The following is a 26,109-nucleotide window of genomic DNA, read 5'->3' as shown; positions in this document are numbered from 1 at the left end:
ATATTTCCTAAACCCACAATTCAGAAAACATTTGACCTAAAAATTTTTTAGAAACCTTTCCACCTTTTTTTATTATTAAGGAAAACACCTGAGACTGTTCTCAGGACCCACAAGAAAATGCCTACTTTTTTACTACTTTTTTCGTTAAAATATCTCATGTTTAAATCACAAAGATGAAAGATAAAGAAATTATTTTGTGTCTTTAATTAAAGGAAATTGGCCACTGAGTGCTTTCAACTTGTGTATTTTGGTCATATTTCTCACAGTTTGCAAAATAACTTGAAGCTGGAAAAACTGAAATTTTAAACATTTTTCTCACCAATAACAAAATAAGAGCTTTCTGTTTTACTCAGATGTTTTATTTTTAAAAATCTAAAACTATTTCTAGGTCTCACTAAATATTTCACTGTATACATTTTCCAGTGCAGGAAAAAGTCAAATCATGCTGCTTGGTTACTAAACCAAAGTAAAACCTTAATGTCCTTCCGAAACACTTAAAGTTTTGCAGACTGAGCAAAACACAAATTAAAAAAAAGGCAACGGCACAATGCCTGCTGATTGTGACTAAAGAATTGGGAGGTTTTTAAAATGGCTCATTTTCCAGACACAAAAATATGTCTGGATGCTTAAATTTAATTTTATTTTTTTGTGTGTGCTGTTTTTAAATGTGTGTGTTGTTGTTTTTTAGAAACATTTAAAATCAAAATGAAAATATGAAAATGTGCAAAATGTGAATTTTGCATAATAGATCCCCTTTAAATTGTTATTTTTTGTTCTTCTCTCATATTAAAATTGGCTTAATGATGTGAAATATTTAATTTTGCCAAAAGAGAGAATCTGTTATGTTTTTTCTCTTTTAATTTATATTATTTCATTATTTTTGCGAGTTGTAATTCTTTGGTCTGTACTTTTAAAGGTTTTCTGCGCTGCCTGATCTGCAGTAAGTGCCTGCAGAGAGTCGAGTGTCTCAGATTTTTCTTCAGAAATGAATTGTGACGAGCCGTGAATTCCTCCCCTCGCTACACCAACCTGAATTCCTCATTTATGGACTGTGCAGTTCAACTTTTTATTGAGACTCTATCGCAGGATTTGTGTCAGGAATCCGTGTCATGTTGGACACAATCCCATGAATGTGGCTCGGTTTTAACGCCGGTAACCCAGTAATGCAGCTGAAGCTCAGATTTCTGGACTCGACCCGTTAGCTGGCTCTGTGGCTCGTCTGCATTCTGCTATTTTCAGGTTACATTAACCGCCTTGAGCTGCTATTAACACATAGTTAAGTCACTTACAGGATTGTTAAAAGGAATTTTCAGAATGTGTGTAAATTAATGGAGTAAAATTTGCTGTCAATTACAATACTAGCTTGTATTTGAAACTTTAAATATATTTACATTCTATATAATGCAGCACAGTTAGTAAAAAAGTAACAGCAATATTATGGGCATTATAACCTGTTAAAGAGAAAAAATGGGAGTTTATTTTCAGTCATTTTGTTTTTTATACAATTATTCCAAGCTAAATATTTAGTTTCAATTTAAATACATTTTACAAACTAAATATTCAGTTTTGAGCCAAATATTTAACTGAACTAAATGTTTAGTTTTGAACTAAATATTTAACTTGCAAATTAAATATTTAGTTTACAAATAAATATTTAGATCTTTGTTAAATATGTAGTTTACAAACTGTACATTAAATTTGAAGCTAATTATTTGGCTTGCAAACTAAATATTTAAAACTAAATGCAGGTCAAAGTTAAATATGTAGTTTACAAATTAAATATTTAATTTGGAGCAAAATAATTAGTTAGCAAAATGAATAGTTAGAAAGCTAAATATTTAGCTTGTGAATTAAATATTTAGTTTGGACCTGTGACAATAGTTTGTAAGTTTGTGGCACCATGAGAAACTTTATTTATTCACATTTCTACTTGACACTCGATTGGCCGATGATTTCAAAGTAACCAATCCAGAAGCAGCATTTCTTTTGCTTGATTCTGATTGGCTGCTTCTCCAAAATCAGAAATGAGGAAACTAGATGTTAACATCTGCTGTTGTGCTAAAATGGTTTCCACTGTGTGTGTCAATGCATATTTGGTGGTTGGGTAATTAAAATCTATAAATGTCTTTAGCTGCAGTGTTAAAATTTACAGATTTCTACCATCAGTAGAACATTTCATCCTAGTCTTTAATACTTGTTTTCTAAATATTTTTGTTCAGTTTTGGTTCTTTGACATCATTTTTCTGAACAACACCTGTACTGTACACGACAGTACAGACGGTGACGTACAAAAAAGTCTTCAAAGGGGAACAAGATCAGCATGTGAAACGTCTCAGTTTAGCTAAATGTGTGAAACGATGAACTTCCTCTTTTGTTTGGGTCTTTGCAGAATCAAGCAGAAGAATCCAGTAGATCTGATTGGTGTTGAGTTGCAGATCAATGATCAGTTTTATAGATCCTTCAAACAGATTTTATTTAACTTTTTCCAAACTGCTGGTTTCCAGTTTGATCTCTGAAGGGTTTGATGAGAATGTGGTGAGCAGCAGCAGCAGCAGAGCTCTGCGGTTTGAACCCACAGTGATCAGAAAAAACACACATTTAACACATTGATGGGTCATTTATACACCAACCAACTCAGTTTATTTTAAACTTGCAGCAACACTTTGGCAGCCTTTTTTTTTACAGTTCAGGGATATAACACTTTGCAGACACTGTGAAGTTTAAAATATCATTCAGACATGTCATATTGAACCTGCAGAAAAATTCAGCAGACCTGACTGATGATGAGCAGCAAATCAAAAGTCCGGTTTTATAGATCCATCATATTTACAACTTTATTTAACTTTTTAAAACCTCCTGGTTTCCACTTTGACATATGAAGTTTTATTATGTGTGAAATGATGAGGAAGTGTTTGGTGACAACTTGGTGAACAGCAGCAGCAGCAGAGCTCTGAGGTTTTTACCCACAATGACCTGAAAAATAGACGTGGTTGGGAAGTTTATGGGTTTTATTTCTACATCCGTCAACTGAACCTGCAGCTACAGAACACGTCAGATAATGAAACTATTTTTTATTGTTTATTTTACATGTTTTGGAAGCTTAAGTGGAAAAACTGAGAATATGTTTGACATCATGGAAATGTATTTTTACAGATTGTATTTTAATTTACTTCCTTCAGTTTGCATGTTCAAACACAACAGGTCAGAAATAAATTGATGTTTACAGACTTTCTAAGAAATAGTAAGTACAGCTCATCCTGACACCTAAATATGTTTTCAATGAGGATAAAAAGAAGAACTGAAAACATTTCTGAACCTTCAGCTCAGTAAAACGTCATCCTAACGGCCAAACTATCTGATCTCTGATTGGATGGTTAAATTTGTGATTGACATGACATTGACCAATCAGCTGAGAGGAAGAAACATCTAATAAAAACTTGCAGGTTGAAACTCACACAAGTTAGAGAACCAGAGCAAAGAGTTTTTCACAGCTTGTTGCTTTATAACAGACCTCAGCAGACAACAATTATAACTTGTGTAACTACTTTTAGCAAGTACAGATTCTTTATACTTAAATTCTTATCCATGGATGCATGAAGATGAAACTTTCAGAAATTTCACTTTACAAGGTGTCAACATTTATTTACAAGACTTTGATTAACAAACACAACATTTATACACCATGAAGTTTTTACATGCTCACATTCCCGTCTACAAAACTACAGAGCAGAAATTCTCAGCCATTTTAGTCTGAAAGGTTACAAACCTCAAATCAAAACTCGAATGATTTACAGCAACAAAATATAAATCAATAAGTGGAATTTGTGTCCATGTTGCAAACATTTAACATTAAGTTATTAAATTCGTTCTTATTTTTTAACCTCATGTCTCATAAAGTACAAAACTAACACTGTAGCAAAGGATTTTATGCAAATATCTGCTTTGCTTTACTTTGGTTTGATGTTTGTTTTCTTCAGGAACCCCTCAGAAATGAGATGATACATTTCAGATAGTTATTCTATAAACAAAGTAAACAGTAAAATATCATCGGACACATTATGCATGTCATTAATACAAACAGCAAAATATAAAAACTCACAACGTCCTGTTATTGAAAAATATTGTAACATTTTTCCATTAGTATATGATAATATTTTTCATTCCAATCATTTCTAACATGTGACACTATGATGAAGCACTGAAATGACAGCAGTGAATATTTCTTACTGAGTTGATGCTGAGGGAAAAAAAAGACATTTTCCAATTCACTGAAACATCAATTTCTTGGATTTGATCTGGAACATCAGAGGAGTTTGAAAATACAAATAGTGACAATAAAATCTTACAAAACCTTCTAATGTTAAAGTTTTCATCACCAACAGGTTTTAGGAAGAGAACAGACAGAATAATCTAATTTTAATATCAATCAATAATCTTTTTCTGAGTTTTATACCAATTCATCAAAAGCTAGGTATTTTCATTCTGCAGATTATCAAACTGTTTCATTTCTCTACCTCACATTTTAGTTCTGGTCCAAATGTTGACGCTTACAACAGTTAGTGAAAGAGCTGCTAAACCCACAGAGACGATGACGATACGCCACAGAGCTGAAATAAAGGAAAAATAAATTAATTATTCAGTTTTAGGCTTAATATGATTACATGTTTAGATATTCACCCTAATGAAGTGATGAAGTCCTGACCTCTGACCTTCCTTTATTGTTTATCTGGTTTATTTATGACTCTCAGATTTTATTCATATTTATATGAAGCCTCAACTCATATGGATGATAATTATCCATGACTTTATAGCTGATTATTCTCATACTTAATGAAATACATTTACTGAGTATTATTGATTTATTACTTGTGTTTTGTTTACATATTTAACTTTGTTACATTATAAATCATTTGCTAAGCTGTGAAAAACATTTCTGATCAGGAACAGCAAATTCACAACTAATGGCAAAAAATGAACATTTAATCTTAATGGAAAACTATAAATAAGACATTAAAATTCATCAATAAAACTAAGGAGTTGTAACAGGAAAAAGATGAGAGTCAATAATGACCAGAAATAAACCATTAAATATATATAAAAAAACTTGTCAAGCAGCTCAGAAAGAAAAGTAAGATTAAAAATCACTGACTTAATAAAATAACAGCTAAAATTCAGAGAATCCAAACTAAAAAAAAACATGAAAAAATAATTTTTAGATCTCAAATAAATGATGGATTATGATCTTGATATTTTCAGATGTCGTGTTGGTTGGAGCTGAAGTTGAAGAGACTTAAATAGAATAAGTGGCTTTATTTGTTGCTGGGTTCCAAACGGAAATAATAATAAAATAAACAATTTAAAATATCTCTCACTTATAGCAGGTGAGGTTCAAGGTTATGTTAATACTTCAATATTTCACGTAAAACAAAGAGATTTAAAGTGATGTGTTTTAGAAAAGTGCAGGAATGCCAGGTAAATCTTTAAATAATATTTTAAGACAAAATGTAAAATATACTAAGGATATTCAGGATATTAGTAAAATCATTACCTTCAGAGATTTTTGAAACATTGTCTGATTTTGGTCTGGTGGTTGTTCCAGATGTTTTGTTTCCAGGTTTTGTTGTTGGTTGAACTTCTGACTTTTCTATAAAACAGGGAAAAAAAGTTTATTTGTAACTTTAAACTCTTTTAAATTTTAATCAAATTACACAAACAATTGATAAAACAGTGTAGATGAATCTAAATCATGAAGCTAAACAGTTTCATGTGACGTCACTGATCTTATACAGTTTATCATCTTCTAACCTCAAAAAGAGCCACTCAACTGCAAACGTGCCAAACTAAATTAGAATAAAACACATTGTGTTCTATAATATTATGTAAAGATATTAATAAACTCACTGCCTTCAGGAGTTGGTGAAACGTTCTTCTTGTTTGGTCTGGTTGTCTTTCTGTTTTCAGGTTTCATTGTTGGTCCAGAGTTTCCTTCTGTCTTCACTAAAGTCAAAAACACAAATAGAAAAACACAGTAAATGTTTTTATGTTTGTATCTGATGCCTCCATCCAACCTGAGTCAAATACAAATCAAGAGACTTTTAGTAGAAATTACAATACTTTTTTTTTCAGTGAATTAAAAAAACAAACATGTTTAAATCTTCATACAATATCAGTGATGCTAAACCTCTTGGATATTTTCATGAATTGTCTGTTTTTGGTCTGGTGGTTGTTCTAGATGTTTTGTTTCTATGTTTTGTTGTTGGTTGAACTTTTCCTCCTGACTTTTCTATAAAATAACAAAAAAAAAAGTTTATTTGTAACTTTAAACTCTTTTAAATTTTAATCAAATTACACAAATAATTGGTAAAACAGTGTAGATGAATCTAAATCATGAAGCCAGAGAGTTTCATGTGACGTCACTGATCTTATACAGTTTATCATCTTCTAACCTCAAAAGGAGCCACTCAACTGCAAACATGCCAAACTAAATTAGAATAAAACACATTGTGTTCTATAATATTATGTTAAAGATATTAGTAAACTCACTGCCTTCAGTAGTTGGTGAAACGTTCTTCTTCTTTGGTCTGGTTGTCTTTCTGTTTCCAGGTTTTGTTGTTGGTTGAACTTTTCCTGCTGAGATTCAATAAACAAAACAAATTAGAAAACATTTCAGCTCTGAACAAGTTTTAGAGCCAAAGACAGTTTCATGTGACGTCACTGATCTTATACAGTTTATCATCTTCTCACCTGACGGCTGCAGACTGAAGGTAAACTCTTCATTAGTTTCAGTTTGAGTCACTTTACACTGAGGAAACTTAAACCCTGATGATGAAGTGACAGTAGCAGAGCAGCCAGACTCTGATGGTGATTCTTTGATGTTCACATCCTGATCAAACCACTGAACTTTGTACCGACAGGGGTCAGAGGTCACCACAGAGCAACTCAATGTCACACTATGATTCTCCTTCTGTTCAGTCACTGATGAAGACAGAAATGTTAAAATAAGACCAATTATTGTTAATATTGATTACTGAAACAAAATGCTTTGATATTGAAAATAATGATTTAACTAATGTTAAAACTCACAGTTAACAACAGACAGATCTATATCAGACTGATGAACCAGAGTGTGTTCGCCTCTTGTATTCCACTGTTGACAGTTATAACGTCCAGCATCTTCCTCTCTGACCTCCTTTATAACCAGAGAACATTTTGATGTCAGATTCAGTCTGTTTGGTTTAGAGCTGTTAATCTGACCCAGTGAAACCAGCTCTACTGTTGATCCTCCTGAACCAGTAAAGATCCATGTTGTATTGTTACACTTCCTCTGACCATCGATCAGTTCTGAACATGACATCATGACTTCATCTCCAGCTCTCTTTATAACAGATGTTTCATCTGCAGTGACTGTTGGAAGATAAAACAGGAGCATAAATATTAAATCTGAACCCAGTGAGTAAAGCAGATCTATGGTCTGTAGCTCTATAGAAATGTTTAGTGTCTTCCTACCTGTGAGCTGCAGGATGATGAATAAAAAGCCTTGAATCCATGGGAGTTGAGCCATTGTGCGTCTGTTGCTCTCACAGTCAGACTGACTGACTGAACACAGATGGAGCTTCTACTTCCTGATACTCACCACTTCCTCACTCTGACTGATGGAGGCTCAGCGCTTTATTTGGTAACATCATCTGCTTGGTTTCATCAATGCATTTAGAAATAAGTTATTGCTAATTATTTAGATTGTATTCATTTTGAAGTCCACATTAAAAGCTACAAAATAGTAAAAAGTAAATACGAAGATTAAAACACTGCAGATGTTTATGTCTTGTCATTCTTGGCTTAAATTATCTCATAACATCTATTCTCCAAAGGTACGATTATAGCTAAAGTTTGCATATTTTCATCATTGTATTATTTACAAAAGCCTTCAAATGTTCTTTTGGCAAGCAGAACAAAAAACAAACCTCTTAGCGCTGAGATTTTTTCAAGCATTTCACATGAACTGTTGTTGGATGGATTTCCGCCTGTGATGATTCTGATAACAGAGAAAGTTGGGGCGCGCTCGTCGGCCAAAGCCTGAGGATTCTCAGCATTCCCTGCAGCATAGCAGCCGCGCTTCGCAGTGTTTCTGCAGCTTGTTAAGAGAGGATGCCAGGCATGGTTCTGCCCGTCTATATTTTCATTCAGTCTGAATGCTTGGCACACTGGGACGGTAAACAGAGAGGCAAGGTGGGCATAGACGGCATAGTTACTTTGCACTTGTATGCGATGAGAGAAAACATTCATTAACGGATCTAATTTACATTTCTCACGGAGGCGGCGCCGCGCTCAGGGTGTGTAATTAACACCATTCAGATGCTTGGTTGTTTTAAACAAAGAATCGCAGAGATTTGATGCTCCTTTTTTTCTGGTACTGCAGCCACAGACAGTCTCTGTCTCAGCAGCAACAGATTCTGCCTGGTATCACTTTTAAAGGTTAAAGGTCAGCTGTTATGCTTCCTTGAAGAGGATGGGATAAGTCTATGAGTGGTACAAAACACATTCAGTACATTTTTTGGAACAAAATAATTATTAGATAATGAGATTTTGAGCTCCTTTCAGAAACAGCTGCGTTAAGACTCTGTCACTTTAAATCCAAAGAAACTGCTGCTGACCACACCCCCAACTAAAAGTTTACACTCGCACGTGAAAGTGGCTGCAATACTACATCTTTGAAAAGCAGAAGTGGAGCCTTCTGCACAACCAACTAGAATGCAACAAGTGGTTTCTCCTTGGTAAGTCAACAGCAAAACACTTTTTTTCCAGTATTTTTTCCAGTATTCTTACCAAGTATTTGTAGTTTAGTAAGTAGTGCAAATATCTTAGTTATTTTAAATAAGAAAAAAAAGTGTCTTTTCAGCAAAATTTAGGAACTTTTCTGAGTCAAAAATTCCTTAATATTCATGAAAAGGTTTTACTTATAAATAATCTACCAGTGGAACTTCCACTTTATCAACAATATCAAGGATTATTGGCTTAAAACAACTTGGAAAGTTACATGTAAGTTAGTTTTGTCTCGTTTCAAGATGTCTGCACTAGAAAAAAGAAATATAAACTATTTTGTGTGGTAAGATGTTCTGTTTTTGAAATGTTTTCTAGATGCCAAATATCAGCTGGCTGTTTTTGTAGAAGTGGAAGAGACCCAAATGGAAGAACAAAAATGTGCAAAATGGAAATTTTGCCAAACAGTTTCACCTTAAAAAGTCAAGGACCCATCCTGGACATATTATTGTTTCCCTGTGACTTTTCGTGTCCTTTTCTCCTGTATGCGAGGCTGTTGAGCTCCTCTTTTCCAAGTATGGTCACTATGAAGGAGAGCTGTCGCTTGAGGGCCTTTGGTGGAAATTAATGGGCTCCAGCCAAGGGCAAAAAAAGAGGAGACAGCTGGGCCTGTCAGCACCGCCAACAGGAGCGCGGAGAGGCCGACAGGGAGGCGAGGCTGCAGGGAGCAGAACAACAGAACCACAGCGTGACGGGATGCTGCCCATGGAGGTAATGTTACAAAATACAGAGGAAAAAATGCTTTGATGAAAACAGAATTAACAGTTTACAGTGAAAAACAAGACGATGCCAAAGGTCACCCCATGAAAACAACTGGAAGTATTTCTAATCTACTCCTGAATTCTTCCTCTATATGTAACAGGTTATATTTTACCAAAAGCTTCTATAGATGGAATGTAAAATTAAGACCCGGGAATCCAAACGACGCTTTTATTGCTGCCATAAATTGGTTTATTGTACATATAAAATCGATTTTGCCTCAACGACACAATCAAAGCTTCGGCCTGAAAATCAAGCAGATTTTTTTGAAGCCATCAGCTGAAATGAGGCTGGAAGAACAAATAGTTTTTTAAATAGTTGCTTTTAAAGCATCAAACATTTTAAAATGGTCGGTTGCTGCAAAGACACAAAGTCTTACCAGGTATTTTTGATCTAGTTTCTAGAACAAATATCTTAATACACTTGAAATAACATTAATTTACAATCCACATATAAGAATTAGTTTTAAGTCAATAATAGTTTAATATTGATTAAAAATCACTAGTTAGAAGTGAAATAATCTGCCAGTGAAACATTTTCCCATTTATAGTTTAATGCAGAAGTCCAATGATTCATCTCCATCATTTATCTCTTAGTCAGCATCAGTAAAGCATTTTTCATGTTTGCTTGCCTTTTGTTCAATGTTCTGTTTATTTTATTTACTCATTTTGTACCTGAACACTAAAAGTCACAGAGCGACAGCAGCATATTGGGGTCACTGTGGACAGAGAAAAACACGGCCAAAAAATCTGACACTTTGAGATTAACCTCAAAAAAATTCTACAAAACACTTAGAAATTTCTGAGTTTCAAAAGTCAATCATGTTCAGCTTTTGAAACTAAGAAATGTCCACGTCTTTTTGTAGGACATTTCTGAGATTAATCTAAAAAATTCTGTTTTTTCCTGCTAATTTTTTACTTTTCTAGTTCGGAAATTTCTTTACTTTTTCTGGAAAATTTCTGAGATTGATCTAAAAATTTCTGAGTTTTTTTTCTTGCAAATTTTCAGCTTATGAATCACAGTAAATCTTTATTTTTTCTTAAAATTTTATGAGATTCATCTCAAAATTTCTCAGCTATTTGGCAAAAAATTTACACCTCCTTTTTTTTATCTACAATGTCCCTAATTCCACTGCTGTATTAACACATTTAGACATATTTCAGGTTTGAACTACTAGAATAATCAGATATGAGCGCTGAATACTGCGGTTCACTCCACATAATCTCTTACAGGAATACATATTTACTGTTTCTTATCACTAATAAGCTTGCTGGTGAAATATGAAGAAAAAATATTCTGCATAAAGCCAAGACTTTATGAAGTCTTGACTCTATTTTCACTCAGAGTAAAAATAGAGAAGCTGCTTTTGTTCCTGCTTGTTTGGCCGATTTGTGCCAGTTAGAAAACTAAAGTTACGTTGGGAAAAGATGTTTGTTTGTTGGAGGTTTATTTCTAACATGAACGCTGGCCTGGAAGATCAACAAAATTGATGAAGATCCTTATAAGCACAAATTTAACACATATCTTTTTAATTTAGCATCAACGCCGGATCAGACACTAATAATGGAGAAAACATAAAAGCAAAGAGACAGAAGAAAGCGAGTTCCTCCATTCTTCATATTGCCAGAGAAGTGGAAGAGCAGAGAATAAAATATTCGTCCTGCAGGAACAGCTGTGCAGACAGTTGGGCTGCAGCAGCGGCTGTGATGGAGCGGCCAGAGCATTTCATTTTTTATCAACGTGACTTACCCAGCCTATGTTTAGGGGCGTGAAGGACAAAATTATTTACAGCTCATCTAATACATGCATGGATCTATATTAGATGAGCTACATGAAATCATTTAAATTCATTTTTTTTTTACAAAAATCTCATGTACAGAGGTTTTTTTTTTAAATTTATGTGCTAAACTGAACCAAATCTCATAACTTAAACACACGTTGTGAGAGCAGATAGACGGACAGATGAAGCTGCGTCCTTGAGACGCTGGTAAACGCAGGGTCACGGTCGGGTCTCCCTCCTCATCTGGTCCAACAAAACAGAAAGAGTCTCAATCAGAGCAGAAAATCAGCATTAAAGGCTCATTGTGAAAACATACGGAGCCTTTACAACACGTCCAGCTCACAGTTATGAAGTGTTACAATGTGGGTTTAAACATCATTAACAGTCGCTGCATGCCGGGTAGCTTGTTTGATGAACTTATTAAGGCACAGATGATGATTTTTTTTCCCAGCAACTTGTCATTTCCATCTAAAATAAAGACTTTTTCACCCGAAAGCAGGAAGCCTCGTGCGGAAAACGTGTTATTTGATTAAAATGTCAATAAACCAGAGAAACTCCATCAAACATATTTCTAACTAAACTTCACGAACTCACAAGGTGCATAGAGAGATTCGGGAGACGACTCCAGAAACACGAAGTCTAGAAAAGATGTTTCTTTGCAGACCAACGTGTTTCAGCTTGTTGCCTTTATTTGGGAGATTTGCAAAAGACCCTGATGAAGCCGAAACTCCATGGTGTGCAAATAAACTTGTTTCCTAAAAAGAGGAAAACGTAATTGTAACATGTGGAAATTACTTTCAAAAGTTTGACTTTTGGAGCTTTTATACTTTTGAAATTAAGAAATTTCCAAGTTTTTTTTTAAAGAAAATTCCTGAGATTAATCCAATAACTTTTGAGTGTTTTTCTCGCAAATTTTCATTTTTTGGAGCTCAGGAATGTCCTTGTTTTTTCTAGAACATTTCTGAAATTAAACTCAAAATTTTGCAGAAGTTTACCTTCTCTTTTCTATGTACGATGACCTTGATACGCCGTCGTCGAAATGGTTCGTGGTGTTTTACCGAAGACAAAAGAGAAATCCTACAACCAATTTTGATATTAAGCTTATAAATTGTATTAAAACAAAAAACTTGGATATTTTTGAAATTGAAAAGTTAAAAATGTGCAAGAAAAAAGTTTGAAATTTTCTTGGAAAAAAAAAATTATTTTGAGATTAAACTCAGAAGTTTTGTAGAATTTCAGCCTGGATTTTCAAAATTTGACAATTTTTGACTTTTGAAACTCAGAAATTTCCCAGTTTTGCTAGAAAATTTCTGAACTTAATGTCAAAATTTCAGAATTTTTCCTTGTCTACTTTGGTTCTGGTCTGTACCAGTCTGCACAGTTATTTTTTTCTCTTGAGCATTTTAACAATAATCTAAAAACTCCAGTTTTGATGGAAGTTGTTACACTGATGATTATCAATTAGCATTTAATCTGCTAAAAACAATTTAGAAATTAAAAATAATGTTGAACTTTCCTTGCACATTACAAAGTTTTCACATTTAAAAAAAAGACGTAAAGCCCTTGGACTTGGACAGCTTTAAAATTACTTAAAGCCAACCCTGGAGTGCTTTCCTTGTAATCTAATTTAATCTGAAGAGCGTCAAACACCTGCTTCTTCCAATAACCTTCCCTCAAATCAATCAAACCGGTGAGTGACAGCGCAGACGACACCCAAAGTCCTGATTGAAAATTCCTCATTGAACCTTGGCCGACCCGGTTCAATAATACTCAGAGCCCGATGCCTGAATGGAGCCTGAGAGATGAGCTGAGCTGTGCCTCAATGGGGGATATTCTGGGTTTTAATAGCTTCTCTAGGCCACTCCTGCAGGGGAACAGGTGTGCTGGTTCCTGGAAGAGGTCAGCTGAGAAGGACAAAAATCACAACAAAAACTTTATGTTTTTGTTGTGATTTTGGGATTGCTGCACAAATAACTATTAATAACTATAACAAATTAACCAATTTACAAATATAAGCATACAGACGTACACAGTGAGAATCTCCACACCTGATCAAGTAAAGATAAAAGAAAGTTTTTTTATGGGATAGAATAAGGTTACGTTGGTACATTTTATGGAAATCATTGATGAACATGATGAAGATCAAAACCTTTGAGATTTCAGAGATGGATGGCGGAAGAAAACAAAAATGCATTATCATATATTTATAAATATTGTAATTTGATATTATCAATGTGTTTAGTAGAAAGTTAAAGCCTAAAAAAAATCATCTGATTAATTCCTTGTTGTTGTTTTCCCTCTTTCATTGTTTGACTTTAACAGTTTTTAGTCACATGACCCAGTTTTAAAGTCCCTCTGCATCCCCAGAACCAGAACCAAACATTCAGCAAACATCCAGAAAACTGCAAAACTGCAGAAACACTGACTTCCTTTAAATCAAGGCTGAAAACCCACCTGCTTACAGTTTAATACACTGAAAAAAGAGACCAGCTTAAAAATGTAGGTAATTTATTACATCTAATTGATTTAACTTTATTAAACTTAATTTATTTATCTTTGATTAACATGACAATTTAATAAACTTAATACATTTACTTGGATAAACTTAGTTTTATTAATGAACTTCCATCCATCCATCCATCCATCCATCCATCCATCCATCCACCCATCCATCCATCCATCCATCCATCCATCCATCCATCCATCCATCCATCTTCTCCTGTGTTGCTCCTGAGTGAGACAGAGAACAGGCACAAGGGGAGGTCCAGAGCAGATTGAGGATCACTGATAAGTTGATGCTCAAATATTTTTTTATTTATGTTTAGTTCACCACACAACCTGCACCTGAGTGCCTGGTAGTCAACAGTATAATATCTAATAATTCTAGTTTTCATAAAAAAAAGACTAAATCCGATGTTAGTAACACCTGTCGCCTGTTTTTAATGTGAGAAAAGGTTTTGTAGGTAAAATCAAATTTATGTAGCGCTTAATTCAGAGCTTAGATGATAATTATAAGAGACTGGTTATTTTTCAGACATGGATTCCTCCATTTATCTATAGATGTTTATTTTAGGAAGATAAAACTGGGATCCCTGCGAGCATTTTTAGTTTTCTTTTTTTAATGGATTTAAATTTAGTCTGATTCTGAGCTCAGATTTTAAGTATTTTGAAAACTTTACATGGTTTTAAATTAACGTTTGTTTGTTTTGAGACGACGAACACATCATTATGAGTTTTGGGTGCAATAGATGGTGACCAGAATCTTCCTGGCTCAAACTGGAACCAAACAATCTGACCTCTTGAGTTTAGGAGGCCACTGAGAGATCCCAGGAGTTTGTAGCTTAACATTCTTCTCATTGGTTGGTTTAATTTGTTTACTCTTTCAATTAGCAGGTGGTGGCTGTGACATTCTTTGAAGCTGCTTTGGAAACCTACAACAAGGAGGAATGAGAGCAGCACTGCACCCTTTCTAAATATAACATTTCATTTGAAGTGGCTTGTTTATTTGAGCTTTAGATGGTCGATATGATCAACTATTTAATTTTAGGGAATGTTTAGGGTTTGTCTGAGCTATCCTAACATCAGACCAGGATCTTTAATCCCTGCTCTCTTCTTTTTGGATGATATTTTATGAAATTTATGTCATTTAGAGGGATTGCATTTCCTCTCCTGCCTGAAAAGTCCAGGAAGAAACTTTCATGAAAGTCTTGTCAACCTGCATTACTTCTGGAGCTAAACTGGGACCATACAGTTTGTTCAAAAGAAAAAAAATAGGAACTGAAAAATAAGATTTGAAACTGAACAATTATTTTTGAAAGAAAAATGAAAAAACTTGAACCTTTCTGAGTTTGAAAAGTGAATAATTTCCAAGAAAAAAATGAAAAAATTTGAGATTAATCTCGGAAATATTGTAGAAAAGAACTTGGAAATTTATGAGTTTTAAAAGTGAAATAATTGCTAGAAAAATATGTAAAATTTTGAGATAAATCTTAGAAATTTTCTTGAAAAAAATCTTTAAAAGTTCTGAGTTTAAAAAGAGAAAATACTGAAAGAAATAAATCAGAAATTTAAAAATAAATCTCAGAAAATTTCTAAAAAACAAAAAGAACTTGTCTCAAAACTTGTTTCAAAAGTCAAACATTTTCAACTCTTGAAGATCAGAAATTTTCTAGAAAGCTCTTATAAGTTTCTGTGACTAATATCAACATTTCTGAGTTTTTGGCATAAATTTTCACTTTCTTTTTTATTGTCTTATCTGCAGTGGCCCTGATATGCTTCCATACAAAGATGTGATTCTGAAGGAGCTATTGTTTCTGGAGGGAATCAACTCAGGTGCTCTCTGGATTATTCCATGTTTCATTTGTTTATTTGAGCTAATATGTAATTTTATTTCTTCTTCTGTCCTCAAACTGCTTGGTCAGCTGTAAGAACCTTTCACAAAGGAGATGAAAACGCGCCCAAATTCCCAAGAAAACTAATAAAATTATATATAAAAGCTGTGTCCTGCTGGAGGGGAGATATACAGAAATGAGCAGTGCTCAAATTTAAAACAAGTGGAATCATTTTAGGGTAAAAAATAATACCATCAAACGTTTACTGGAAAAGTTTGCTGCAGCTTCTGATTTCTTTCATGTTTCCTAATTAAAAGCCCATTAAGGCAGAGGTGGAGCTCTGGCTTCTGATTGGTGGGTGTGCGCGCGTGCGGTGGGAGGAGGCGGGGCCGTGGGGTCGCTCCTTCTCGGGTACGGGCCGCAGTCCGGTGCGTAAAGAGCGCAGAGAGCGCGCAGAGGAGTGGAGCACCGGCTTGGACTTTTCCGATTCCGTCTCTCCGTCCGAGCTGAGCGGCTCTCGATGACGCTTGGTTCTTCTTCGTGAGTTGTTCGCCATGAGCTGCCTGGATGTGATGTACCAAGTGTTTGGTCCTCAGCCTTATTTCAGCTCCTACAGCCCCTACCACCACCAGGTACGCTGCATTTCCGCACGGCTTCTCTTTACGTCGGTCTAAATCCATAATATAATCGTAATTAAACTCAGTTTAGATTGTTTTTAAAGTGACCAGCGGTTCAAATCCGCCTAAAAAGGTCATAAAAAGACGTTTTCTTCAACTTAAAGAAGTTACTAAACCCGTAAAACTGGATTGGTGGATAGTTTTAAATACTTTTAATGAATAAAAAATGTGTAAAAAAGATTTTACACAGTTTTCCATTTATTTATGTTTTATTGCATAAATTAATATTTAAATATAAGACTGTAATCAATTGCAGTATTTCGAAGTTTTATGCGTTTATTAACACAATATGCATTTAAATTATATATTATAGTAAATGCATGCAGCTAATCAAGGAGTATTAAGGCTAATTGCATGTAAAATAAAAACTAGTTTGTAAATATTTTAGATTTGTGTCTTAGAGGCAGCAGGTCTGTTTTCTGGTCTGTTCAGACTTTTTTACAGTTTTTTTTCTCTCTGTGTATCAAAGTCTCAGTCAACATGCAGACATGTTTCACATAGTGTGAAAACTCACTCCGTCCGCCACCTAAACACTCTGAGACCCATTCTGCCGTCATAATGAACAGTTTCACAGCTGATTTTTTTTATGTCACAGAATATTTCCACATGCATGACTAAGAATGCTGCATACATTTTGGCTTTTAATCAGAAAATATAAACAGCAGAACTGATTTCACCAACTTGCACGTTAAAAACATCGGGAAACAAAACAGTTCAAAGTTTCTGTGTTGGTTTTAGATGTGGAATTCAAACTAAACATCACCCGTGTCATCAGATCCTGAAATAAACCTCTAAGAGGTTTGCAGGTCAGAGGTCAAGGTTTTTTTTAGGTTAGCAATAATAACAGGCAGTAAGTTTCATCAAGACAAACAAGAACACACATGATGTATGTCTGTCTTTACTCCAGAAGCTGGCTTTCTACTCCAAAATGGAAAACCCCCAGGAGCTCAGCAGTCGACTCGGCCCCTCGGGGCCGCCGGCCATCAAAGAGGAGGACAAGGAGCTGCCGCCGGGGGCCGAGTACCTGAGCTCCCGCTGCGTCCTGTTCACCTACTTCCAGGGTGACATCAGCACGGTGGTGGACGAGCATTTCAGTCGAGCGCTCAGCCAGACGAGCGCGTACCTGACGCCGAGCGGGAACAAGGCGCCCAGAGGTTCGTGGATCCGTCGTTCAGCTGGTTCAACGCAACTTTAATAATCTGCAAACGGAGTTCCAGCTGAATTTGGAGTCGGTTTCTACTTCAGCACTGCAGCCATACGATGGTTTTGAGTCCAACATTTACATCTGGATCAGTTTTTAGTGCAAACTGAAGAAGTATTGTGGGACAGAAACGATTAATCAGAATAAACGTGATTAATCGATTATTAAAATAATAATAAACTGTTTTAGTAATCGACTAATCTTTAACTGGAGCACACGGACTCAACAAAAAGACTATTTGCAGAGAAACAACATATTCAGAGAAGTAATTAAACCAAAAATGAACAATGCAATGTTGGAAATCTTTCAGTGTCGATTCGATTTTTAGTATCACGACTTGATTAAGAAACTAATTTATCTATTCAGACGTTTTAGATGTTGTGTTTACATTTTGTAAGTGACAAAATGTCACTTACAAAGTGAGTGACATTTCACTCAATTTAGGAAAAAATTTCCTAAATTTAGGAAAAATTTTCCTAAATTTTTCTTTTAGGAAAAAATTTGTTTTTCCTAAAAGAACAAATCAACATGTAGCAGCAAAAACAGTTACTTAAAATTTTTCCATCAGTTTATATTTAAACAAATTAAATGCATAAAATTCTGTAACTTAAACTACAAGTATTAGGTTAGTTTAGCCGCTTGGCTTGTTCTTATCATATTATTCAAAATACATTTCTACAAACAACTAAAGACTAAAATAGATTTTTGAGCATCTTGAATCAGTTCATAATTCCCAGGTCTATGAACTGTGATTCTCTGTAGAATCAGGTTTTTTTCTACACCTCTAATTGTAGGAATGAAACGATTAATCGGATTATACGTGATTAATCGATCATTGAAATTTTGTAGTCGATTAATCATTAACTGCAGTATACAGAGTCAAAAAACCAACATATTCAGAGCAGTAATTAAACCAAAACTGTACAAAATAAATATACATTTAAAATAAAAATCATCTTTGTCTGTAAATATGTTTTAGCCGAACTTCGCCTGGTTCAATTTCACTGAAGGAATTCTGTGCTATTGCACTGGAAGCAATAAAATGTTTATTTTCTTACTTAAAAAAGGAATTAACTAATTTTTATTTATATCTTTAATACAGTTTAATGTAAAAAGACTTGTATAGTTATATCTGTATTTTATTTAGCCGATTAATTGATTAATTTTCAGATTAATCAATTGAATAATCAATTACTAAAACAATTTTTATTCGTTTATTTAACCAAGTGAGCTGATTGAAAACAAAGTCTCATTAAAACCCAAAGTATTGTAATAAAATAAAAACACTCCTGATTTTCATCCACTGCTGCTTTGTGCAGCGAGAGACAGATTTCAGATCAGTTTATTGGCACAGAAATGGACCGATCAGGGTTTCCCTAATCGATCAATTTCTTGGTTTCTTTGAGTTCTGAGCTGCAAATTAAAATATTGATTGAGCCCAATTTCATTTTCCTAAAAGAACAAATCAACATGTAGCAGAGAAAATAATGTGCTGCAGTTGTTCTGATGGAGGTTGTTTTGGATCCAACAGAAATTTAAGGAATTACAAGATTCTTTTATTGTTTCTTCATCCAGGTTTGCGTCTCTAAGCTTGATCTGTTTTCTATTAAACTCAGAGTCATTTGATAATTCAAGCTGTTGGTTATTAGAAAAATATTCAACCTTTTCTGCCTGTGATCTGCTAATCACCAATCAGAGCCATTCACAGGAAAATAGACCGTTTCCAATCTCTGCAGCTTTGATAAAACACATTTAAAGTTTTATTAATTTATGTTTTCTGTTTGCATAAATCACAGATTTATCCTCTTACTGCTCTATCTTTATGCTTCATATAAACAATTTTTACAACATAAATCAAGCTTTTCTTTTCAAATAATGACAAACTGATTAAAACAATTGTACTAAGACATTTTTTTTCCCACCGTAAACTGCAGTGAGGTTAATTTTTTAAATGCGTTTGCACAAAACCTTTAAAATTCCAGTATTTTTATGTAACTGAATAACTTTAGATTCAGCAAGTAGGTTTGCTGTGTTCAGAGAAAACTATTAGATTTTTCGTTGCTTCCCAAATGCTGGTATAAATACATTTTGTTGGCAAACAGCATGTTAAATTGCAAGAAACTGCAGAATTGATGCATAAAGCTTTATATTTAAACTCCTTATACATTTATATACTCATTTATTTATTTACTAGGCTCTTCAACTTGGTAAACTTTATTAGGCTTCTTAAACCTCAACGTTTACACTCAGACATGAAAATGGCAGCAAACAGATGCACAATTGTACAACCGTACATTTTGAAAAGCATTAGTAGAGCCTCCTGCACAACCAACAAGAATGCAGCCAGTGGTTTCTGAATGGTTAAGGCAACAACAAAACACTTGTCTTTTCCAGCAGCCATTGTACAACAGTAAAATCAGCTAACCAAATGTGCTGGAGCTCAGCTTGGGTTGCTAGGTAACAGCCGAAGTCTACTGGGGTTACTAGGCAACGGTGCAGAGCCTGCTGATTTGTAATATATTTTGAAGGTTTTTGAAACGGCTCATTTTCCAAACGCCAACAATCATTAACTTTTTGCCAAAAAACATCTAGTTTGTTTTTTTTAATCACTTGTTCTGTTTTTAGAAGCACCAGAGACCCAAACGAAAGCACAAAAACATGCAGATTTTGAATATTTAAAAGTTTGAGTTCTTCAGATTCTGTTTTTGTCTTTCCTAAATATTTTACTGAATGTTTTTTGAAGTGACTCCATGATTTGGGTTTTCTCAGACGGCTCCTTCCCCATGAGTCAGAGGAGTTTTCCTCCGTCGTTCTGGAACAGCTCCTACCAGCCGGCGGTCTCCTCCACGCTGGGCGGTGCTCTGTCCGCCCCCCACGCAGACATCTCCTTCCCTGCCGACCCATACTCCTCCAGCTCCCTGCACAGCCACCTCCACCAGCCCAGCCCCGACACCTGGCACCCGTCGCACCACCACCACCACCATCATCACCATCACCCTTATTCGCTAGGGGGCGCCATTAGCGCTCAGAGCTCAGCCTACTCTCGCCCAGGTGTCCACGAGATGTACGGCGCGGCGTTCGACCCGAGGTACAGCTCCCTGCTGGTGCCATCGGTGAGGCCGCACCACAGGCTGTCGTCGGGCAGCTCGGTGCCGGGGCCCAGCACCTCACCCTGCGACCTCGGCGGGAAGGCGGAGTCGGGGACGGGGTCGGCCTGGAGCGGCGCCTTCGCCGGAGCTGGAGCGGAGATCGGACTCAACATAGACACAGGTACGATAGTCCTCAGAAATCAGTCGACGTCTTTCATTAAAGGGATAGTTCAGTGTTTCAGCTGGGGTTGTGTGATGTAGAAATTAACAGGCAGTATCTTACTTCCTGTAGAAAGCAGAGAACTCAGTTTGAGTGAACTGCTACTGGACGTAAGAACTAAGATTGCTTTCACACCTGATAGTCCGGTAGATTTGGTTTGATTGGCCACCAAAATTACAACATTTATTACATTTTCAGCTGAGGTTCACTTTCACACTGCTGTCTCAATCAGTCTAAACCCTTTGAAAAACCTGTTCCCCTCCTCGCCTGTGGGGGCGCTGCACCCACTGAAGGAAAAGACATGAAAACCTCTGAGCGCAACTTCCTCCTTCATGAAATGTAAACAAAATGAAGTTGCATCAAATTTTTGTGGTTTTGGCAAAAAGTCGATATTCCACTAATGTCGAAAAATCACAATATAGCAATTACGATGTTCCTCTTAAATAAGAAACGGCATTAAAATCCCACGTTAATAAGTTATTAAAAACATGCCACTTCCTGTCATCTTCCTCTTTGTCGTTTTCGACAGTAGTAACATCTAGCTCTTCATCATGCGACTCATGTGAAGAGAAAAAAAGTTTTTCCTTTGCAGTTTTGCGAAATAAACCAATTTCAATACATCCTAGCGTGACAACTTGAGTCTTTTTCTAAATTTCCATGTTTCCATTAAGTGAACTCATGAACCAATTTGTGCGATTATAAGTTTAATGTAATCGCAGCTACGGTGTAAAACTAGAATTAAATGAAAATCTGTTTCTGTCCCTCGGATCGACTTACACAAAGTGCTTTTAACGAACAAAACGTCCGTCAGTCGGCACCTTCACTCCAGCTGTCAGCTCCATTTTCTGCTGCTGTTGCTTTTTTCCTCCTTCTTCACCTCGGGCCACTTCCTACTGCTTTTATCAACAAGCTTTTGTCAGTGTCTAATCTTCCTTTTCTTGCCTTTATCTTGTCTCGCTCTTCCTCCCTTTCTTTCTCATCTTTCTTAGGTCTGCAGGCGCAGGATAAAAGCAAGGATTTGTACTGGTTTTAGAGACTCTTCCTCACCTTCCTCTTTCTATTTTGGCCTTTTTTTCCTCCAACTCTAAGAAACTGAGGCAGAAATCCGTTTTTTAAGGGGGTATAACAGCTTCTGGTCTGCTTGCAGCTCTGCGCTACAGTGGACTGTGCAGCAGCAGCGGCGGCGGCGGCAGCACCATGCAGCCCTGCTGAGCTGAACGCCGACAGCGTGGATGCTAAGCAAGCGTGGATTCAGAAAACCAGGAGGGAAACCGATCTGAACGGATACGGACAAAGACAAAAGCCTCTGTGCTTCTATGACAGGGAGGGACTACATTCCTAAGCTGGGAAAGAAAAAAAAGAAACGTCCGGAGGGACAGACGGACAGAAACACATGTGGGTTTCGCACTCGAAGGACTTGGCAGACCCTTCCTTACTGGGAGTGTGTTATGGCTGTGCTGGTGTTCAGGACAGGACCTGGCAGACGATGAAAGCAGGAACAGGCTGGACACTTTGGTGTTCGGGGGAATCACGTTCCGACTGGACATACCAGCTCAGAAACAACAACAAAAATTAGGATTTTTTGGACCTTAACTGATTTCTGAAGCATTTTAGCTGCAACAGCAAACCTCATCCACATCCAAACCGTATCGAAGGTTTGCAAACGGCATCAAGACGAAGCATGCTAACTGTAAATCCTGTTTTATGAGTGTACAGTGACATTGTCCTTAAAGGTATTGCACAAAGTGAATAAATTTCAAATCTACAGATTCAGAAAAGATCGCAGCGAACAAGGTTTTATTTTTTATTTTGACAGAAAGCAGTTTCCTGATTGAAAACAAAAATATTCATGTTTTAATTATTTTAAAGGCAGACAAAGCAGGAAATACATTTGAGTTTAAATGTGACTTTAAGTTAAAAGTATTTCAGCAGATATTTAGTGCCTATAAAACATATTCATACCATTGGAGGTTTTAACGTCTTTATAACTTTTACATCAAAATATTTTTATCTTTGACAAAAATTGTCAAAAAACCCTTTAATGTCAGAGTGAAATCTGATTTTTGCAAAATAACAAATGGATGAAAACTATTTAACATTAACATAAATATTCTCTTTTAAAGTTAATCAACAGAGGTCCATCCAAATGGTGCTTGAAGTCTCACAATCAGTGGAATGGAGACCATCTGAGTCAAGTTTAAGGTCCAATCGCTGGTTAATCAGTATTTAATTGATCATGATTGATTTGTAATGGCAATAAAAAGGGTAAAGCATTTATTATTATTCATTATCTGGAGAGTACTTGTACTTATTCATATATTTTTATTTGTGTAGTTTCAAATTAAGCCAAAAGTCTGAAGTATCTGTCCGATAAATCGTTGATGATGTTCCGATTTCTTTTTTGCTCTGAAATATAATTTAGAAATTTAGCTTTGACTTCTTGAGTGCAGTCAGACTTCCTCAAAAAACATAATTATATTTACTGTTTTTTCATGATTTAAAGCTCACATGACAGAAAATTATTTCAAGTTGAGCTGTGAGGCTAAAATCTTTAAGATTTATCCACGAGTGTAAAGCAAAATAAGAAAACTGTCAATAAAGTAAAATCATCGCTAAGTTCAAACTAGATATTTCATATCATTGCTTTCCTAAAATAATGGCCTAAGTCACTTTTGCCAAAAGTAAAAGTTTTTTTTTTTTTTTGCCTAAATCATCTTTTGACAAAAAAGTGATTTTTGCAAAGAGAAAAATCACTTTGGCGATGATACGTCAAAGCACTCATTATTACACACGTGCTCCTTATTTGGTACCAGTTGAGACGGAGAACAGGCACAAGGGGAGGACCAGAGCAGAATTTGAATCAGTTCTTGTTTATATGCACATATCACATAATTTCATTTTAGTTGTTCATCCTGCCTTCAGCTGAGTGTCTGCTACGTTTGTTAGCTAATCCATATCACCTGTTGCCTATTTGATCCTAATGTGTATGTGATGTCATCATGATGTCATTGTGATGTCATCTGAACCCACCCACTGGAGTTCGCTAAATGTCTCTGTGGACATCTGCACCACCTGACATGCAGGAGTTGATTTAAAGAGACATAACTCTCATCTGTAGTTTCTAAAACCCTCCACAGTTTTATGTAAAAATCGCTCAGGATGATACGGCAAGTCATTATGTCACACTTTACACCTGATAGGATCACACTGAAATATGTTGTGAATATAATAATCTCACTAGACACTAATTATCCTCAGCTGCTTCATTAAGCAGTATCTGGTGGGGACTTTATTTCTCTGGATGCAAAATGCATCGACCTCCTTCACAGCTACATGGTGGCGTTCTTTCTAGTTGGGGATCAAACGTGCTGATTGGTTAGTTGAAGAAGAAATGGAGAAAAAAGTGACTCCTCATTGAGAGGAATTGTTCAAATTGGGGAGAAAAGTAAATGTTCCGACTCCATGGTCCTTATAAATACTTCTTTATTGTTGTTTTCTTTATCTTATGTGTGTTTGAATGGGAGTTGCAGCAGATTGGTTAGATTATGTTTATTTACCTAATTATAATTAGGCCAAAATTACGGAAGAGGATAAGGCCCACTATGGGGAAAAATGTGGCTTCAACCTCGAAATGTTATATTTAATTTAATAATTCTGACTTTATTTCCTCATAACTCTGACTTTATTTTTGTCAGAATTTGTTTTCCTTATAGTTCCATAAGTAATAACTTTAATTCTTGAACCCACTTATTCATACTAAAAAAATTGTTTTCATTCCATTTTATTTCAAATAACATTTTTTGTTGTTTATTTGTTCTTAACTATGAATTCAGACCTTTCTTAATGCATATTGTTACACAACAAATACATGATTTAACTTCACTGGCTCACAAAAGAAGTCCATTTTCAGACTCACAGCTGGATGGTAATTTAGATTAAATTTAGGGTCATATATGGATTAAAAAACGGCAACAAAGCCAATAGAAATAAATTACTTGGATAGTGTTGAATATTGAGATTAATCGGTCCCGTTTCATGTCTTTGTTCTGGACATTTCATGAATCATTACCTTCAAAATATCTCCAGGACTGTGTCAACATGAAAAAATGTAAACTTCACACCAGTGGCTGCTGAGAAGAAGAAGAAGAGCATGATGAATGAGAGGAACGTCGACTATTTGAAGCCACTTGACTCTTTCTCTTCTTGCACTCGTGCAGCTGTCAACGACAACTGCTCTTCAACTTGGTAAACACACACACACACACCTACACACACACACACGTCCCTGTGTGCAGCATGCAAGCTGAGCCTCCGACCCTAATAAAGGGGCCATTTAGTGTGAGTGGAGTCCGGCCTTTCTGGGACAACTGGTGTGATGTAACTGGAGGGGAAAACACACCACTGTCCAAAACCCATTTCTAAGTGTTTAGTTTTAGCAGCTTGTGTTTCTGTTCCTCACTGTGGGACTTAGTATTTATAATTAAAAGTAGATATAACACTTTCAAATTATTTATATATCAGAACAAATTATTTATTTTACTTTACATTGATCTTATTCAGTGGTAACACTGTAAAAACACAACATATTAAGTATTATTTCTAGCGCAAATACCTTAGTAATCATAAGTAACTTTTCAGCAAGATATAGCTGCTTGTTTTAAGCCAATAATTCCTTAATATTGATGAGAAAAAACTGGCAGATTTTTTCATTTAAAGCATGTGAAAATTATTTTGTTCCAAGTGAAATAATCTGTTAATGGAACTCTAAATTTGTCATCAATATTAAATAACTATTGACTTAGAAGCGGCTACATCTTTCTGAAAAGTTACTTTTAAGTTAATTTTATCTTATTTGAAGTGTACTAAGATATTTACACTATGAACTCGACCAAAAATACTTGGTGAGACTTTGTGTTTTAGCAATAAACATCATGTATGGCAAGATTCTGTCATCATCGAGAGATGTTTACTAGTCAGTTAAACATCTTTTTGGTTTTTGACAACTAAAATCCCCAAATACTTTCGACTCCTTCTAAAAATGTTTATTTCTGCCTATTTTAACATTTCAAACACCAAATATACATTTATATGCATTAATAAGACCAGCAGAAACAGTGTTGGCGCTACAGCTTTAGCTAACATCTGCAATCGCCACACTTCAGGCTACAGCCAATCAGCATCAAGGAAAATTAGTGGTGGTCCTGGATTGGCTGGTTTGGCAACACCAGCCAATAG

The 26,109-nt window shown here is 35.5% G+C and overlaps 2 protein-coding genes and 1 long non-coding RNA gene across 3 annotated transcripts; 1 reads left to right on the top strand and 2 right to left on the bottom strand.

The window, feature by feature from the left end:
- Window positions 1–4,515: 4,515 nt before the first annotated feature.
- Window positions 4,516–5,638, bottom strand: LOC106949228 (uncharacterized). The gene is made up of 2 exons (XR_001425337.1): window positions 5,549–5,638; window positions 4,516–4,607 (listed from the first exon to the last, which is right to left on the bottom strand). It is a non-coding gene; the product is annotated as an uncharacterized LOC106949228 (long non-coding RNA).
- Window positions 5,639–6,194: 556 nt separating this feature from the next.
- Window positions 6,195–7,561, bottom strand: LOC106949226 (uncharacterized). Its single transcript, XM_015035349.1, has 5 exons — window positions 7,507–7,561; window positions 7,084–7,404; window positions 6,745–6,975; window positions 6,544–6,630; window positions 6,195–6,283 (listed from the first exon to the last, which is right to left on the bottom strand). The coding sequence occupies exons 1-5, from the start codon at window positions 7,559–7,561 to the stop codon at window positions 6,195–6,197; spliced, it is 783 nt and encodes a 260-aa protein (XP_014890835.1).
- An 8,518-nt stretch (window positions 7,562–16,079) lies between these two features.
- Window positions 16,080–22,652, top strand: vgll2a (vestigial-like family member 2a). The gene is given in 5 exon segments (XM_015035373.1): window positions 16,080–16,319; window positions 17,272–17,518; window positions 20,335–20,835; window positions 22,022–22,074; window positions 22,076–22,652. Coding segments are annotated over 5 exon segments (1,020 nt in total). The 5' UTR covers window positions 16,080–16,241; the 3' UTR covers window positions 22,217–22,652.
- The last annotated feature ends 3,457 nt before the right edge of the window (window positions 22,653–26,109 follow it).

This window comes from Poecilia latipinna, unplaced genomic scaffold (genome assembly GCF_001443285.1).
Source record: "Poecilia latipinna isolate Pla-1442-1.1 unplaced genomic scaffold, P_latipinna-1.0 Scaffold332, whole genome shotgun sequence".
Classification (NCBI taxonomy): domain Eukaryota; kingdom Metazoa; phylum Chordata; class Actinopteri; order Cyprinodontiformes; family Poeciliidae; genus Poecilia; species Poecilia latipinna.
This window is presented reverse-complemented; position numbering and strand designations above follow the sequence as displayed.